This window comes from Chlorocebus sabaeus, chromosome 19, assembly GCF_047675955.1.
Source record: "Chlorocebus sabaeus isolate Y175 chromosome 19, mChlSab1.0.hap1, whole genome shotgun sequence".
Taxonomy (NCBI): domain Eukaryota; kingdom Metazoa; phylum Chordata; class Mammalia; order Primates; family Cercopithecidae; genus Chlorocebus; species Chlorocebus sabaeus.
The window spans coordinates 12,376,283-12,395,520 of NC_132922.1; the positions used below are offsets into that span (position 1 = coordinate 12,376,283).

The 19,238-nt window shown below is 42.6% G+C and overlaps 1 protein-coding gene across 2 annotated transcripts in view; it reads left to right on the forward strand.

Annotated features, from left to right (window-relative positions):
• The window catches only part of DDX17 (DEAD-box helicase 17), a 23,921-nt gene continuing 4,683 nt past the window's right edge, over positions 1–19,238 (forward strand). For both annotated transcript variants that reach the window (XM_007975760.3, XM_007975761.3), the window contains exons 1-11: positions 1–387; positions 5,476–5,626; positions 7,539–7,638; positions 8,767–8,900; positions 9,200–9,265; positions 11,505–11,646; positions 12,091–12,251; positions 12,331–12,503; positions 13,348–13,458; positions 13,708–13,769; positions 15,362–15,421. In XM_007975760.3, the coding sequence (XP_007973951.1) occupies positions 338–387; positions 5,476–5,626; positions 7,539–7,638; positions 8,767–8,900; positions 9,200–9,265; positions 11,505–11,646; positions 12,091–12,251; positions 12,331–12,503; positions 13,348–13,458; positions 13,708–13,769; positions 15,362–15,421 (1,210 nt within the window). In that variant the 5' untranslated portion in view covers positions 1–337. The remainder of the gene's footprint in view (positions 388–5,475; positions 5,627–7,538; positions 7,639–8,766; positions 8,901–9,199; positions 9,266–11,504; positions 11,647–12,090; positions 12,252–12,330; positions 12,504–13,347; positions 13,459–13,707; positions 13,770–15,361; positions 15,422–19,238) is intronic.

Genomic DNA, 19,238 nt, shown 5'->3' on the forward strand with positions numbered 1-19,238 from the left:
AAGTTGGAGCCGACTCAGCGGCGGCCGCCATTTTGTGCAGTCGCTGGGAAGGAAGGAGACGCCTAAACCGTGGCACTGCCCGGTTTGAGCGTAGCCAAACCTGCCCACCGGCTTTATAGCCCCGATTCTCTGTATTTTGCTCCCGTCTCCGACGAGAGAGGCGGCGACGGTGGCGTCTGCGACGGGAGACAGCGCGTCGGAGCGAGAGAGCGCTGCGCCTGCCGCCGCCCCAACAGCGGAGGCGCCGCCGCCATCGGTCGTCACCAGACCGGAGCCGCAGGCCCTCCCGAGCCCGGCCATCCGTGCCCCGCTCCCAGATCTCTATCCTTTTGGGACCATGCGCGGAGGAGGCTTTGGGGACCGGGACCGGGATCGTGACCGTGGAGGGTAAGGGTGGGGGAGGAGAGGAGAGGCCTGGCGTGGGGGTGGGGGTGGGGGAGTTGCTTTCTGGGGAGGCCCAGCGGACTGCGGGCCTGGGAGTCCTGCTCCTGACCCCGGGAGGCGAGGCGACTCGAGGCCAGACAGCGGTTTCGTGCGCGGGCCTCGGCTCCAGGGTCACTCGGGACCCAAGGAGGGCGGCGGCTTGGCCACGCTGGGCCTCTCTTTGCGAAAGGCAGTCGTGGCGCGGCCCGGCCTCGTCTCAGCCCCGCGGGGGATCGGGAGGGGCGGCCTGGCCGCAGCAATCCCGGCCCGGGCTTAGGCGCCTCGCCTGGCTTCCTGGCTCTCGGGCCTGGCCGCTTGGAGCGGGCCGTTTGATGTCTTCAGGCCTCGGCGTTCATCTGGAAAAACACGGATCTTCCTAAGAGAAGACTTCAGCCCAGGAAAGCTTTACACGAAATGGCAGCCTTGACGTTCTCTCCCCAGAGTTCACTGTTTAAGACACTGGAGACGAAAAGACCAGCTTCTCATTTTTAAAAATAGGTTTTAATCCTCTTCAGTCGTATTTTAAGTCGAAGGAAATGCATTGGGATGTAAAGCAATGGAGTTGCTTGCCATCTAAATGACCGTGTTTGGGGGAAGGATGTTTTTTTGGGTCGTTGATTTAGTTTTAATATTTCGGCGTTTTTTCTCTAATTGGACTGCAGCATCAACTATTCTGCCTCGCTAGAAAGTTCTTGGTATTGTGGGCCGGGCGCAGGCCTCAGGCCTGTAATCCCAACACCTTGGGAGGCCGAGGCGGGCGGATCACCAGAGGTCGGGAGTTCGAGAGCAGCCTGGCCAACATGGAGAAACCCTGTTCTACTGAAAATACAAAATTAACCTGGCTTGGTGGCGCATGCCTGTAATCCCAGCTGCTCGGGAGGCTGAGGCACGAGAATCGCTTGAACTCGGGAGGCGGAGGTTGCAGTGAGTGGAGATAGCGCCACTGCACTCCAGCCTGGGCAGCAGAGCGAAACTCCGATCGCCCGCTCCCTGCTTCCAAAAAGAGTAATGTGACGCCACTTTATATGTGTGTGTGATCTTGGTCAAGATCCATAACTTTTGTGAGCTTGTTTCCTCTGAGGAAGGTGATAATAATTGCCTTTACTTTGATGTGTTGTCAGGAATTAAGAGATAATGGATGTAATAGTCTCGCTGTAGTAGGCTCTCTATTAACCATACTTTCCCCAAACGTTTTTGTCTTTTGTGGTTCAGATGCACAACTACTGGATTTATTAGTCACAAGCACTTCAGTTACCAGTTTTTACAAAATTATTTTGATTTATACCTTATTAGGAAGGAAAATATTTGATCTCATTGTTTAAAGGACGAGAGATGGAATGTTTGCTTGTGTTTGACAGTATTGCTGAGTTTAGAAGTGAATTTCAGTACAACCACTTAGAAAAAGAATTTAAGATTATCTAGGAAAATTGAAAACAGCCCAGTAATTCCTCCCTAAGCTTTATACCCTAGACTGTAATGCCTAGAGAAATCCTTGCACACGTGCCTCAGGATCCTTGTACAGAAAAGTTTATATACCAGCATTCCTGCTAACAGGATATTGAAAACAACTCAAATGTCTCCATAAATTGTGGGTATTTGTGTAATTGAATACAATTTAATCAGCCGTGAAAAAGAGAAAAGAACTTGGATTAATGTGGATGAGTCACAGACATGTTGAGTTAAAAAGCAAGTTGTGGTAGGGTGACACATTTAAGGATATGTGCAAATATGACAGGAAAGGGAATGGTTAACAAAATTCAAGGTAGTGGTTATTAGGGTGAAAGTTGTAAACTTGAAATAGGCACATAGAGGGGATACAAGGTACTAATAGTGTTCTGTTTCTTTACCATGGCTGTTTGGTTTAGTATTTCCTTTCACCATATATATGCTTTAATAAGTTATTTGAAAGGAAAAAAGTGAATTACTGATCCATATTTTAACTCTTTAAGTATCAGATGACATTTTTTAAAAATTTCAAAGGAACTGGCCTTCTTTCATCTTTGTCACAACTCTCCCTTTCCCAAGAAATGTTCTTGATTTTTTGAATTGCTGTTTTATTCTTAAATGAATGCTACACAGTTGAAGTGGTGGTTACTTTGAAAAAGGAACAGGTGAGGTCAGTTCATGTGTTTCACGTGTGTGATGCAAAAATGATATGCATTGTACATGTGATGGTTTTTAATGTTTAATATATGAATGTTAATATGTGGTTTTTAATGTTAATATATGAATCTTCAAAGGTGAATTTTTTTTTTTTGCAAAGCCAAATTAAACTTATTACTGACTGGATAAAAACATTTGAGCAGCATAGTGTACCAGAGAGTACGATGTGCATTTTTTTTTTTTTTTTTTTTTGAGGCGGAGTTTCGCTCTGTCGCCCAGGCTGGAGTGCAGTGGCCGGATCTCAGCTCACTGCAAGCTCCGCCTCCCGGGTTCACGCCATTCTCCTGCCTCAGCCTCCCGAGTAGCTGGGACTACAGGCGCCCGCCACCTCACCCGGCTAGATTTTTGTATTTTTTAGTAGAGACGGGGTTTCACCGTGTTAGCCAGGATGGTCTTGATCTCCTGACCTCGTGATCCGCCCGTCTCGGCCTCCCAAAGTGCTGGGATTACAGGCTTGAGCCACCGCGCCCGGCCACGATGTGCATATTTAAAGATGGTATGGATAAGCTCAAAAGTAAGAGGTTTTCTTGAATTTTGAGGTCATTAATTATGTCAGCATTAATTATAAACATGGAAGATGGCATATTTTCCAAGAACCCCATGTTTCAAATTATACGTTTAGTGTAGAATAGTATGTCTTGAATAAATAGCCAGGAAAATAAGGAGAGAGGAAAAAAATACATAAATGATAATCATCAGTTTAAAGCCTTAACAGGAATCTTTCAAAAGTTTTAGTTTTTCCTACATCAGTGAGGTTTGGGTAGCATTGCAGTGCAGCAGTAACAATGAAGTATTTTATAATTTGCAAGAGTGATAATCCAAAGACTTTCTACCTCTTGAAAAGTACCTTATTTATCTGCTTCATTTGCAAGTGTGTTGGGAGTGGCAATTGAGGTGGCCTTTTGGTCTGTTCAGTAATGAGCCTTAAGCTGAGGATCACATTAAAGATGTCCCTGACACGTGTATCCCTATGCTATGTGCTCTTCCTGTTCTGATTCTTAATTTGTCTTACTCAGTAGTGGTATAAATGGAATTAGCCAAGTTCTGCCTGTTGAATGTAGGTATCCAGTGATCCCAATAAAATCTGCCATCAATTTTTGTTACGTGTGTTCTTAGAGGAATGTCTAGCTGGTTAAACCAGACTTCTAAAGGCTTTGAATTTCAGGAAATGAGGCCCTGTAGAATAATACACGTACTTGCCTATCAGTGATAAAGTGGAACTTTATATAAGATGAAGTTACAAGTGGGTTAGAGTGGGAAAAGGAAACTAAATTCAGTACAATATTTTACACAGAGTAAAGAAACTGAGTGAAGAAATGGCTATACAGTTTGTGTATGCTGAAGACTTGTACTTCACAAGAAGGAAATAGGGAAAATGAAGGCCATCTTAGTGTTAAGATTCTTCTAGGAAAAGTAGCTTGTGATTTCTTAAATTTTAGCTTTGGCCAGTGGTCATATTTGTATTCCCCTTGGGCTTGTCTGTTGTGAAAGTTTTATAAAAAGCCAGAAGTTGATCTTAAGTAATTAGTTGAGTGTTAAAGCCTTAAGTAAGTCTTGTTAGTGTTTTTTTTTTCCTGCAAGTTAATAATACCATTTGGGAACAAGAAGGAGATAGAAGGTAAAAGTAGAGACCAAAGAAGGAAGGGTCATAAATCTATGTTCAGCTCTTTTGTTTTTTCTTTTTTTTGTTTTTTCTTTTCTTTTTTCTTTCTTTGTCTTTTTCTGTCTTCCTTTCTTTCCTGTCTTTCTGTCTGTCTGTCTTGACGGAGCCTCTCTCTGTCTACCAGGCTGGAGTGCTGTGGTGCCATCTCAGCTTACTGCAACCTCCACCTCCTGAGTTCCAGCAGTTCTCCCGCCTCAGCCTCCCAAGTAGCTAGGGATTACAGGCGTGCGCCGCCACGCCCAGCTACTTTTTTGTATTTTTAGTAAGAGATGGGTTTTCACCATGTTGGCCAGGCTGATCTCAAGTTCCTGACCTCAAGTGATCTGCCGGCCTCCGCCTCCCAGAGTGCTGGGATTACAGGCGTGAGCCACTGACCCCGGCAGGCTCAGCTCTTTTATTAGCGTAAGCTAAATATGAAGACCAGTCTACCAAGTCCTTTCCAGGACCCAGTTTTGCTTTGCAGATTAGCAGACAAGTGGAGTGCTTATCACACGGAGGAGTGGGCCCAAGAAGCTATTCTAAGATTGAGGGACTTGCTTGGAGTGTATTTTCCTGCTTGTCCACAATCTTGCCTTTAATTGAAACTTAAACTAATGTCATCCTTTGCCTGCGTGTCTGTTACCCAAGAGTAGAGACTTGTTTCTGTTTTATTTAGTAACTCCAGCACAGCACCACTTAAAACAGTAACTGATACATACTTGGTTCCTAATAACTTGGTACCTAATAACTATTTGTTGAATGAAATGATGCTAAATTGTGCTGGGTGCTGGCTATGCCAGGTAGTTTTATAGCACATTGCACATTATTAGGTCATTTTCTCAGCAGCCTCTGAAATAGGTGGTATTATTTCTGCTTTACATAGGAAACTAAGGTGTGTAGAAGTTAAATAATTAGCTTCAAATTACACAGTAAGTGGCAGAATCAAAACTCAAAACCATGTCTGGATCCAGAATCTGTGATTGTAATCCCTAGGATGTATTTCTCTCAATAAAGGGGTTTTTAATTTTTCGCCTATTGTAGACATACTCATAAAACAGTATTGTTGGCTAGTAAAGGAAGTTTTACACAGTTCTCCATACCTTTAAATAGGAGTAAATAAAATGGTCTTTTTGGAGGTAGGCTGGTAGTATCCTTAGAACTCCATCCTTTTTGAATGTTTTTATGACATGTATGATACATTGCTTTGAAAATACTGATGAACTAACTAAAAATTCTGTTGTTCCTAGATTTGGAGCAAGAGGTGGTGGTGGCCTTCCCCCGAAGAAATTTGGTAATCCTGGGGAGCGTTTGCGTAAAAAAAAGTGGGATTTGAGTGAGCTCCCCAAGTTTGAGAAAAATTTTTATGTGGAACATCCGGAAGTAGCAAGACTGACACCAGTAAGTTTATATGTGTATTTTAATGTACAGATTATTGAACCAAGTAGATACATTGGTTAGAGTTTATTCATACGCTACTGTTGCTGTTTTACATTTTATTCCAGTGTGGTGGTATTTTTCTTACAAAAACCTTTTGGTTAATTTTTTTCTTTTTCCTTTTTGTAGAGAGTGGGTTTTGCCATGTTCCCCAGGCTGGTCTCGAACTCCCTATCTCAAGCAAACTACCCGCCTCAGCTTTTCAAAGTGCTGGGATTACAGGCATGAGCCACTGCACCCAGATGATTTTTTTGTTTTTTTGAGACAGTTTCACTGTTGTTGCCCAGGCTAGACTGCAATGGCATGATCTTGGCTCACTGCAACCTCCACCTCGTGCGTTCAAGCGATCCTGCTGCCTCACGAGTAGCTGGGATTACAGGCACCCGCCACCATGCCTGGCTAACTTTTTGTAGTTTTAGTAGAGACGGAGTTTCACTATGTTGGGCAGGCTGGTCTCGAACTCCAGACCTTGGCCCTCAGGCGATTAACCTGCCATGGCCTCTCAAAGTGCTGGGATTACACACGCCCAGCCTTTTTTTTTTTTTTTTTTTTTTTTTTTTTTTTTTTTGAGACAGAATCTTGCTCTGTCACCCAGGCTGGAGTGCGAGAGACAGGGTTTCACCATATTGGTCAGACTGGTCTCCATCTCACAATCACCTCGTGATCCACCCACTTCTGCCTCCCAGAGTGCTGGGATTACAGGTGTGAGCCACTGTGCCCGGCCTTTCTTACATTCTTAACTAAGACCCCAATACTCATAAAAGGGGACCAGTTTCAATATGCATTGAATTTGTTCTCATTTGTTGATAATGCTTACTAATCTGTTTATTATATATGATTGAAACTACTGTATATTAGGTCTTGTCTTTTCATCTGCTAGTGAAAAATATCATATATTGGCCTTGTCTTTTTTTTTTTTGAGATGAAGTCTCGCTGTGTTCCACAGGCTAGAGTGCTGTGGCATGATCTTGGCTTGCTGCAACCTCTGCCTCCCAGGTTCAAGCAATTCTCCTGCCTTAGCCTCCCAAGTAGCTGGGATTACAGACGCGTGCCACCACGCCTGTCTAATTTTATTTTTATTTTTTTGTTTTTTTCAGTAGAGGAGGGGTTTCACCATGTTGGCCAGGCTGGTCTCAAACTCCTGACCTCAAGTGATCCACCCACCTCAGCCTCCCAAAGTGCTGGGATTATAGGTGGGAGCCACCGTGCCCAGCCAACATTGTCTATTCTTGTACCTCATTATCATTGTTTTTTGGACTCTACACATGAAATGGTTACTCTTTCAGAAGAAAGTGTAATGGAAAGAGTACTTGGGTCCAAGTTCCACTTTTTTTCCTCCTCGTTCTGACCTTGGGCAAGTTACTTACCTGTTTTCTCCTGTAGAAAGTGGAACTCTTGGCCGGGCGCGGTGGCTCACGCCTGTAATCCCAGCACTTTGGGAGGCCGAGGTGGGCGGATCACAAGGTCAGGAGATCGAGACCACGGTGAAACCCCGTCTCTACTAAAAATACAAAAAATTAGCCAGGCGCGGTGGCGGGCACCTGTAGTCCCAGCTACTCCGGAGGCTGAGGCAGGAGAATGGCGTGAACCCAGGAGGTGGAGCTTGCAGTGAGCCGAGATCGCGCCACTGCACTCCAGCCTGGGGGACAGTGCCAGACTCCGTTTCAAAAAAAAAAGAAAGTAGAACTCTTAATCACCTACATCGTTAATTAACTTGCAAAATTAAAGTGATACACATGAAAGTACCATGTAAGCTATTAAACATTTGCCATCGTAGCTGTGGACTGGATAATTGCTCAGCTAGCTTGGAACATAAATTCTGAATGTTTAGAGTAAGTAGTTTACTAACTTGTGTTATTTAATTTTTTTTCCATAGTATGAGGTTGATGAGCTACGCCGAAAGAAAGAGATTACAGTGAGAGGGGGAGATGTTTGTCCTAAACCTGTGTTTGCCTTCCATCATGCTAACTTCCCACGTAAGTATTCTTCAGTCTAGAGCCTTAATTTGTTAAATTGGGTTGAATGGGAGACATGGGTATTAGGTTAAACTCTTTGAGCCAGGCTTGGGGTTTTGTTGAAAGGACAGGAGATTGTTTTTATGGTTTTATGGTCATCAGTTCTTCTGTTCTTGTATTTAGACTGAGAATTTTTTTTTTTTAAGGTTTTTATCTTTTTCTAGGGTTTTGCCCTCTGCCTTTTAGAAAACAGCAGAATGAAATTGCTTTCTAGCTGGACATAATGTGAATTTGGTAAACAATAAATGACTGCCATGTTCCCATGTCCTGTTAGATGCTTTAGGGTAACGGTTTTTCAAATTTCTGAGAGAGGTAGACTATTATAGCAGCTTTTTTTTTTTTTTTTTTTAACGGAGTCACAACTTTGTCACCCAGTTTGAAGTGCAGTGGCGTGATCTCAGCTCACTGCCTCCTCCGCCTCCCGGGTTCATGCGATTCTGCTTCACCTTCCCGAGTAGCTGGGATTACAAGCGCCCGCCACCACTCCTGGCTAATTTTTGTATTTTTAGTAGAGACAGGGTTTCACCATGTTGACCAGGCTGGTCAACTCCTGACCTCCACTGGCCTCAGCCTCCCAAAGTGCTAGGATTACAAGCGTGAGCCACCTAGCCTGGCCCAGAGCAGCTTTACGGTAAGCTAGTCGGAGATCCAGTAGATAAAGAAAACACTCTGGAGAGATGAAGCTGGGTAAATCTTACTTTAGTGAGCTTAAAAGTTTTTTCGGCCGGGCGCGGTGGCTCAAGCCTGTAATCCCAGCACTTTGGGAGGCCGAGACGGGCCGATCACGAGGTCAGGAGATCGAGACCATCCTGGCAAACACGGTGAAACCCCGTCTCTACTAAAAAATACAAAAAAACTAGCCCGGCGAGGTGGCGGGCGCCTGTAGTCCCAGCTACTCGGGAGGCTGAGGCAGGAGAATGGCGTAAACCCGGGAGGCGGAGCTTGCAGTGAGCTGAGATCCGGCCACTGCACTCCAGCCTGGGCGACAGAGCCAGACTCCATCTCAAAAAAAAAAAAAAGTTTTTTCAAAACTCTTTTGGTTTGTGCCCTTAAACACAATAAAATGTGTAAAATAAAATTCTCTTACAGAATATGTAATGGATGTGTTGATGGATCAGCACTTTACAGAACCAACTCCAATTCAGTGCCAGGGATTTCCGTTGGCTCTTAGTGGCCGGGATATGGTGGGCATTGCTCAGACTGGCTCTGGGAAGACGTTGGCGGTATGTATGAGCAAGAGAAGATCCTTGATATTGTGGTAACTTATTTTGCTATTCTGATTATCATGCATTCTCAGTTCTTCATAGAAATGCTGTTAAGATAGTGTAGGTACTATTTTAGTTATTAAATATATGAAAGCATTTTATGTTCAAATTTGCATCGCCTGCTGTATGTGGCAATGGTGAGTTGTTTTTCACTTCCCTATTTATGCATTAATTCAGTAATTACTAAGATAGTATTAAGTATCTTAGTAAGATTGTACTTCTAAGTATAAGGTTGTCATTCTTTTCCTCCTCCATAGTATCTCCTGCCTGCGATTGTTCATATTAACCACCAGCCATACTTGGAAAGGGGAGATGGCCCAATCGTAAGTGTGTTTCAGTTTCTTTGTAATTCTAAGAAAAACTACAATTTAGCAACTATTTAGGCATGGTGCTTTACATTATCCATTTGTACTCTTCACCACACCCTCCATACATGGAAATGGTTTCATTCTCATCTTACTTGCAATTAAATGACTTACCCAAGATCACTCAGCAGTTGAATAGCTGAGCTTACATTTGAACCAAAGTCTTACTCCTAAAGAAACTGTGCATGCTACATTGGCACTTACTGTGCAGTAAAGTCAAGTGTTTTCTGGGTGTTTTTTGTTTGTTTTTTTTTGTTTTTGTTTTTTTGGAGTTTCGCTCTTGTTGCCCAGTTGGAGGGCAATGGCGTGATCTTGGCTCACCGCAGCCTCCACCTCCTGGGTTCAAGCGATTCTCCTGCCTCAGCCTCCTGAGTAGCTGGGATTACTGGCATGTGCCACCATGCCCAGCTAATTTTGTATTTTTACTAGAGATGGGTTTCTCCATGTTGGTCAGGCTGGTCTCAAACTCCTGACCTCAGGTAATCAGCCTGCCTCAGCCTCCCAAATTGCTGGAATTACAAGCATGAGCCACTGCATCCAGCTTCTTTTTTTTTTTTTTTTTTTTTTTTTTTTTTTGGGAGACATAGTCTCTCTCTGTAGCCCAGGCTGGAGTACAGTGGCAAGATCTCAGCTCACTGCAACCTCCGCCTCTCAGGTTTAAGCCATTCTCCTGCCTCAGCCTCCTGAGTAACTGGGATTACAGTGTACACCACCACGCCCAGCTAATGTTTGTATTTTTAGTAGAGATAGGGTTTCGCCATGTTGGCCAGGCTGGTCTGGAACTGTTGACCTCAGGTGATCTACCCGCCTCGGCCTCCCCAGGGTGCTGGGAGCCACAACGCCTGGCATGGAATGTGTACTTTTTTTTTTTTTTTTTCTTTTGAGACGGAGTTTTGCTCTTGGTTGCCCACGCTGGAGTACATTGTTGGCACAGTCTCAGCTCATTGCAACCTCTGCCTCCCAGGTTCAAGTGATTATCCTGTCTCAGCTTCCCAAGTAGCTGGGATTACAGGCATGTGCCACCACACGCGGCTAATTTTTGTTTTTTTAGTAGAGACGGGGTTTCATCGTGTTGGCCAGACTGGTCTCGAACTCCTGGCTTCAGGTGATCCTGCCTCAGCCTCCCAAAATAATGGGATTACAGGTGTGAGCCACCACGCCCGGCCTACTTTTTAATTTTAAGAATTAAGCTTGCATTTGTCATATGTATTTATGAACATGTACAGTATGTCTCAAGATATTCACAAAAAGAAATAATGCAGTACTTTAATACATAGTATATGTCTGACAGCATTATTAATTAACATCTAATGGATCAGTATACAAAGCAAGTTTCATAATTTGGTATATGATACCTTGATTTTTGTATTATTTGGCCAGATTGTACGCAGTTTTGTCAGATTACATGTAAATTTTCATTGTTTTTGCCTTATCTACCTGGTGAAGTGCTTAAACTAGAGGTCAGGAATGTGTCCTTCTGCCAGTTTTGTGACTTCTAGTTTAAGTCAGGTTGACCATCCAAAATTTTAAATTTTAGGCCAGGCACAGTGGCTCACACCTGTAATCCCAGCACTTTGGGAGGCCAAAGTGGGCAGATCACGTGAGGTCAGGAATTCAAGACTAGCCTGGCCAACATGGGGAAACCCCATCTCTACAAAAATACAATAATTAGCTGGGCGTGGTGGCGCATGCCTTCAGTCCCAGCTACTCAGGAGACTGAGGCGCAGGAGAATCATTTGAACCCAGGAGGCAGAGGTTACAATGAGCTGACATTGCACCACTGCCCTCCAGCCTGGGCGATAGAGTGAGACAAAACAAAAATCCAAATTTTGAGGACCAATATGATTCTCAATGCTGGAACATTTTGGTTTTTCGGGTTTAGGATGCTCAACCTGTAAATGAGAATTGTATACTTAAAACCAGGTAATACAATCTGTATACTCACTTAAATAGTACATATAAACTATAATGATTTGATAATGTGTCATTGTAAAAGTGACCAGGATACCAGTATCATTCCAAATGCTAAATATGAAGTTCTAATAATTTCTTCTACATTCCATTGTACTAATATTCCCTCCTTCTGATCTTCACCCCATCACTTTTAATGTCCTAGATTAGACAACAAAGATTTTTGGTTTTTTTGTTTGTTTTTAAACCTTGGGTGGGGTCTCAAATGTCTTTTTGTTGATTTCAGTGTCTAGTTCTGGCTCCTACCAGAGAGCTTGCCCAGCAAGTACAGCAGGTGGCCGATGACTATGGCAAGTGTTCTAGATTGAAGAGTACTTGTATTTATGGAGGTGCTCCTAAAGGTCCCCAGATTCGAGACTTGGAAAGAGGTAATAAAATATATCATGTAAAAGAATTGTTAGTTTATCTTTACCAATTCCTGTGGATGAAATTGGAGAAAAAAGTGGGTTCTTGTGAAAAACTCAGAATTTCAGCAGCTTAGAAATTTTCACATGTGACCAAAATAACTATTTTGAGAGAGAAAGTTCAACATGACTGGAAACTTTGTGAGGATTTGGTGATTGTACATAAATCCCGACATCATGCTTTTGCAGGTACTTTGTTAAAATTTAGCTTCTCTGCAGCATTGAGTACAGCCACCAGGGCTAGTGCTGCTGCGTTGTTGTAGAGTCGGGGTCTTGCTATGTTGACCAGGCTGGTTGTGAACTCCCGGCCTCAAGCTGTCTTCCCGCCGCCACTTCCCAAAGTGCTGGAATACAGGTGTGAGCCACTGCACCTAGCTGATTTGCTCGATCATCGGTTTTGTTTTACAGGTGTTGAGATCTGCATAGCCACTCCCGGACGTCTGATAGATTTCCTGGAGTCAGGAAAGACAAATCTTCGCCGATGTACTTACCTTGTGTTGGATGAAGCTGACAGAATGCTTGATATGGGATTTGAACCCCAGATCCGTAAAATTGTTGACCAAATCAGGGTGCGTAAAACTAATAATAAGCAGTCTTTATGCCATTTGTCCAAGCTCCTTAGCCTGAAAGCCTTTCCTTTTTTGATAGCCTGATAGGCAGACGTTGATGTGGAGCGCAACCTGGCCAAAAGAAGTAAGACAGCTTGCAGAGGATTTCCTTCGTGATTACACCCAGATCAACGTAGGCAATCTGGAGTTGAGTGCCAACCACAACATCCTCCAGATAGTGGATGTCTGCATGGAAAGTGAAAAAGACCACAAGTATGAAAGAGATTTTACTCTCTGATTTGATAATACCAATAAACCTTTTCTATTAATAACCCTCCAAAATCAGTATTACAGAAACCAGTATATTTTGAGGCCTGAAAGCATTAAAAGCATTGCTAACTTTCTGATAATCCATCTTTATGTCATTTGTCAGAACATTATGGTTAAATGCAAGGATTCTGAATTCTTGAGTTTGAATCTCAGCTCTGCTGATTACCAGCTGTATAATTTTGCACAATTTTATTTTATTTTTTTATTTTTCTTTTTTTTGAGACGGAGTCTCGCTCTGTCTCCCGGGCTGGAGTGCAGTGGCCAGATCTCAGCTCACTGCAAGCTCCGCCTTCCGGGTTCACGCCATTCTCCTGCCTCAGCCTCCCGAGTAGCTGGGACTACAGGCGCCCACCACCTCGCCCGGCTAGTTTTTTGTATTTTTTTTAGTAGAGACGGAGTTTCACCGGGTTAGCCAGGATGGTCTCGATCTCCTGACTTCGTGATCCGCCCGTCTCGGCCTCCCAAAGTGCTGAGATTACAGGCTTGAGCCACCGCGCCCGGCCAATTTTGCACAATTTTATGTCTTGGTGCCACAGTTTCTTCATCTGGGACATGGGAATAATACCACTCACTTGAGACTGTGAGGATGGTATGAGTGGTATGAATTAGTATTTCTTGAGCACATAGCAGAACCTGACTCGGGACTCTATATTAATGTTTATTAAAAATTTTAAAAACATAATGTGCAAAGAAAGTACTATAGCTTTGGGAGTTGATATTGTAGACATAATCTTCCACATAATAGATACTTTCTGTGTGATGAGTGCATTGTTGGCCTTGTTTTCAGATTGATCCAACTAATGGAAGAAATAATGGCTGAAAAGGAAAACAAAACAATAATATTTGTGGAGACAAAGAGACGCTGTGATGATCTGACTCGAAGGATGCGCAGAGATGGGTGAGTATAGCGCCAAGGCAGTTAACCTCTGGTTTTATAGTTAACTGGAAATTTCTAAATTGGTATTCCAAATGCTGTGTAATATTTCAATAATGCCTATCCATGCAGTTTGCTCTTTTAATGAGCACAGTCATCTATTCATGAAGCCTGACAAACCTTACAAAAATTGCATTATAGCATTTGGCTTTAAAGTTTGATTTTCCCCATTTTAAAATATTTTTAAAATATCGGTTACTTTTCTTCTGATAGTTGGCCAGCTATGTGTATCCATGGAGACAAGAGTCAACCAGAAAGAGATTGGGTACTTAATGGTAAGTTTAAGCATTTTTTGTTGATATTTTTTTCCCACCATAAGTGAATGTCCATGCTCTATTTCAGGGATAGGCAAACTTTCTGTAAAGGGCCAGATAGTAAGTATGCTTGGCTCTTTAAACCAAATGGTGGTCTGTGTTATAGCCACTCAGCGCTGCTGTTTTAGGACAAAAGCTGTAGGCCATAGATAATATGTAAAGAAATGGCCTAGACTGGGCGCTGTTGGTATCTCATGCCTATAATCCCAACACTTTGGGAGGCCGAGGTACATGGATCACCTGAGCCCAGGAGTTCAAGACCAGTCTGGGCAACATAGTGAAATACTGTCTCTAAAAAAAAAAAAAAAAAAAAGCAAAACAAAACTTAGCCAAGCTTGGTGGTGCACGCCTGTAACCCCAGCTACTCCAGAGATTGAGGTGGGAGGATTGCTTGAGTCTAGGAGACAGAGGTTGGAGTGAGCCAAAATCGTGCCACTGCACTCCAGCCTGGGTAACAGTGGGACCATGTCTCAGAGATAATGTGGCTGTGTTCCAACAATATTTATTTGCAAAAGTGGGTGTTGTGCCAGATGTGGCCCAAAGGCCAGTTTGTCTTGCCTCTGCTGTATAGTTAATTGAATTACTGAGGGCACTTTTAGTATGTGCTCATGGTCCATGATGCTGGCTCTTTCAGCTTTGTCACAACTTTCACCACCCTCCTTATATTAATAAAGTCTTCAATTTTTTCCTTCTGATTGTAAAAATATAACTACCATTTGGGGAGAATTAAACTGTTATTGAAATATTTTTTTTTAATGCTTCTTAATTATTGAGTCATATTTTAGCATATTTCCTTTCAGTCCTTTTTTTCAGGACTACTCTTAAGGGAAGCCAATGAGAAATGGAAGAGGCCATATCTTATTTAAGAAATAATATGCGGCCGGGCGCGGTGGTTCACGCCTGTAATCCCAGCAGTTTGGGAGGCTGAGATGGGCGAATCACCTGAGGTTGAGAGTTTGAGACCAGCCTGACCAACAGGGAGAAACCCCATCTCTACTAAAATACAAAATTACCCTTGCGTGGTGGTACATGCCTGTAATCCCAGCTGCTTGGGAGGCTGAGGCAGGAGAATCGCTTGAACCCGGGAGGCGGAGGTTGCCGTGAGCCGAGATTGCGCCACTGCACTCCAGCCTCGGCAATAAGAGCGAAACTCCATCTCAAAAAAAAAAAAAAAAAGAAAGAAAAAGAAATAATATGCATACCTCTTGGGGGGAAATTCAGTTCTTTTCATTTCGTATCTTTTAAACTTGTTTCCTACCAAACCCCAGCTTTTGATTGTGTCTCATTTGGGAAATAACTTCAAGGGGAAAAAATTCTAGCTCATATTAATTATGTAACAAATTGCCACACTATCTTAACGGTATTTCGTTATTAGAGGTGACTGTTGTACTGCTGAAGATGAGTGTGATAAAGGTTTTCAAAAGAATAACTGTCTGTCATTATAAGAGCCTGGGATTTTCTGACACCATTATTTGAAATTTTAACATGATGATGTAAACAGATCAGATAGCTAGGAATGCTTATTTGATGATGATTATTGTTTGTTTTTACAGAGTTCCGTTCTGGAAAGGCACCCATCCTTATTGCTACAGATGTAGCCTCCCGTGGGCTAGGTTTGTATAGATAGGCGTCTCTGTCAATGGTATATGTATCTTTTGGTTTAAAGATTTGTCATTTCAAATTCAAACTTCAAGTTTAGAAAGTTGTATATACATGTGGTTAGATAAATATTTGAAAGAAAAGAATACAAAGCGTGATTCTCCCCGTTCCCCGCCCCCCACAATTTTTTTAAAACCTTGGTTTCCCCCACCCCCCTTTTATTTTCAAAGTCTCTTCCTGCTCCTAACAAACAGGCTTTGGTCTGCAGCAAGGCCTAGGCATGACTATACAAACGGAGAGGAGGCGGTCAGTTGAATGGCTCAACTTCTCTCTGGTGGTGTTTTCTGGCTGGATAGAATAAGCCTGATGAAACCTAGCTATTGTAAGCTAGTTTCTTCAGTTATTCTTTTCCCTATCCCTGTCTAAGTTAGATATATACAGAGGTCCAGTTTTATGAATGCTTATTAGATGGAATGTTATAAGTCTAATGCAGTATCAGAATAGCAATCAAATTTGTATTGCCCAGTTTAATTTACTGACGTCAAATTATCATGGGCACTTGGCTATCCCCTCCTCATACCCATACGCTTATCTATAGGTGTGTTATCCAACCGATGGTTTTCTGGAGTTTTTGACCCATTACCATTTAAGATATACAGAGAATTTTATGGTAGTTTAGCCCACTATTCTGAGCTAAACAGGTCTAACTCAGAACTTTTATATTTTAAAAAAAGATATTATCTGTATTACAAGGAAATCCTTAAATCATTGACAAGTATTTAATTTGCCCAGTAAGGTGAGAAGTACCATATTATTCCCTTATACTATTTAATATAAAGAGAACAGGTATTCAGACTGGAATACAAAAGTAATGAAGCCTTTTTATGCATTGCACTCATCATTCCCTCCTTCAGAGGTGGTGACCTGCAGCCATGATGGAAAGTTCTCTCTGCCCCTCTGCCCTCTGAGGTCATGTCTGGATCTGTGCCATTAGAACTTGGGCCTGTTGGGAGAGGAGGCGGAGGCCTGAAAGCAGTTTACATAAAGCTTTCAGTAATGGTTGGTTTTTAAACAGGCTTGCTATGTGCTGGTAGCTTCTTTGTGCATCTTGCCTAGACAATTAAAAATATTTGCTCTATGTCCCCTTGCATTTCTAAACCAAATTAATTGGCTACCATTAGAATAACTTAGACTCTTCATCCCACCCCCACTCATCCAAGTGAGGGGAGAGGGAAGGTACCCGAGTCTGTTTCTTGTTACTCAACATCAGTGCTTGTTTTGGGCCCCTTTGTTTGCTGCCTTGTAAAAAATCAAAAGAGGGAGAAAACCCACCAAAATGGCAGAATTCTGACCAATGTCCTACAAGATCCTGGAAAGTGAAGGCTTCTACCTCATAGACAGGGGTGCAATTTTCAGCTGAGTCACCAGGCCTTTTTTCACTTCCTGTCAAGCGATGGTCTCTTAAATGTTCCCTTCAGGTAAGTTCTTTGATTCCCATGATTTTATAATAGTCATCCTTAGGCTCCCACTTCCCTTTCCACTGGGATATTTTTTATTTTTCCTTTTTTGTGTTTAAACTACACACTGTTAAACTAAAAGTATTGAATTTATTTTGTTTTGTTTTTTAACAGAAGCTTTGATATCAGCTGCAGATCACTCAATACATGGCCGAGACAAATCTACATTGGCCGGAAGCAGCTCTAGATGAGCCTCTTGGCTAGACTTAGTCCCTCCTAATTAGTGATTGGAGATTCAGGCCATGTCATAGGGCCTTTCAAACAAAAAGTTCCTATCCCAGTCAGCTGGCCAAAACATTAACTTTCGATTTCTTACCCTGCTACAGCATCATCTAGAAAGGCAGCAAGATAATATTGTGGCAGTGCACAGATAACATCAGGGTAGACCTGACTGGAGAAAACCAAATTCTACGCTTGCGCATATGTGCCCCCATCCAGCTGTGTGTGCACACACAGGACACCTTTCTAGTATGAAGAACTTTGCATCATGTCTGCCCTCTATTGAACACCCCCAGAAATACTTCCAAGTATTAGCATGTGAACTGTTGACTCCAGCCCCTGGTGCTTTCTGCTAGGAAAGCACACTTACGCATCCAGTGTAGTAATTGAACTTGTTCTGCTGCCATGGTCCTATGCAGTGGGATTGCATAAGGAGCATTATCCTAGCTCTGAAGATACCATGGAGTAGAATTCCCCACCCCCCTGTCTTACATCCACCCTGGCCCTGTAAATTCTTTTTTCCTTTGTTGCGTCAACGACCCTAGCCGGAGACTCAAGCTGCCCCCTGTGATAAGTGCCTTCTCGTCTTTCTGGTGTGATTCAGGACTTTAGGGGTCAGTAAAGACCGAGGAGCCTTTATTGTAATAAGAAACAGACATAATGCCCCTTCTTCACAAGCCCTGTAACAACAGCTAATTTTTTTTTTTTTTTTAATCTCCCCTTTCTCCCTTGAAATTAATCCAGTCTGGGCAATAGATGCAGTCTGACCCTTTGGATGTAACTTACATTTTTTTTATTAATTATTTTTTTCTACAATCACCCCAATTATCCTTGGGGGAGGCGTTGGAGGACCTGAAATTTTTACCCGAACCCAGGTTCTCCGGCGCTTGGCAACCAAATGGGGCTACAGAGAAGCATCTAAGCCAGTTCACAGAGCGAGCGTGTGTGGGGACTTCTCACTGCCACGGACCCTTGATGCATGCTCCCCGCGCTCCAGTGGTCCCGTGTCAGAAGGCGGAGTTTTCGAAAGGAGGCCGCCAAAAATAAAAGGCAAAGAGACGGGATCGGCTGCAGCGGTTTCCCAAAGGAGGAGGGAGTGTGCATCGGTCTGGTAACAAACAGAGAATGTTTTTTAATTATTTATATCACAAAAATCTGTGTTTTATCTAGGATATTTTCTGAATATTCTTTGTAAAATGCAGATTTTTTTCCACAAAACAGTAGGATTCTTTGTTATATTCTTAAAATTGTTTGTTTAGGTAAAAATATACATTCAGCTGAAAGCATTACACTAACATTTACATTTTAAGCCTTAGGAGGTTATTCAGCCCAATTCCCAGCAGTGGAGAGAATACTAAACTTGTGTCTCAAGGTTTCATGGTTTTCCCACATTCTTTGGCTATTAATTTAATTTCCCAGGTCACGTAGACAATCATTGGTAATTGAAACAAGTCCTGAGTTGAAATAACCTTGAGTTGAGCAAAAATATCCTCATTTTGGCAGAAGCTGGGCTTGGTAGTACAGTAAAATTTTAGTGTAATGTGCTCTTGTAATTGAAAGGGGATAGATAATCTGGATGTTTCTGCAAAGGAAAATAGGTGTGTACTTAACAGCTTTGACTCTACTCAGTTTCTTAAAAATATAAGAGCAAAAAAACAAGTTAAATGTTTTGATTAAGTTTCCTTTAAATTGTAGTAATAAAATATATGAAGCTCCTTTTTTTACTTTGCTCTGTGACTGGTTTAAAGGTAAGTTTGTTATGTTGTTGGTAGATTTTGCCAGGCTTCTCCCAACAGAGTAGAAGTGATTAGGCCTTGTAACTTAACAGTGGTTTACCACTTTGTTCTACATTCCAGTTTTGTAAAGGATAGTATTGGAATTTGCGTCTGAAGACCAATCTTGGTGTAACTCCTGTCAGTATGTTGGTAAAATGTAGCAGAGGCAGGAGTTTGGATGTTTGGATGGGATTCCCTTAGGATTCTACAGCCAATAAAGATGCTACTTCCCATGCATGTCCTAGGAATCAGTAATCCTCTTTTACTCTGTTGGGATGAGTCTTTTTTTGTTTCTGTTCAGAGTGGTTACTAACTTCACC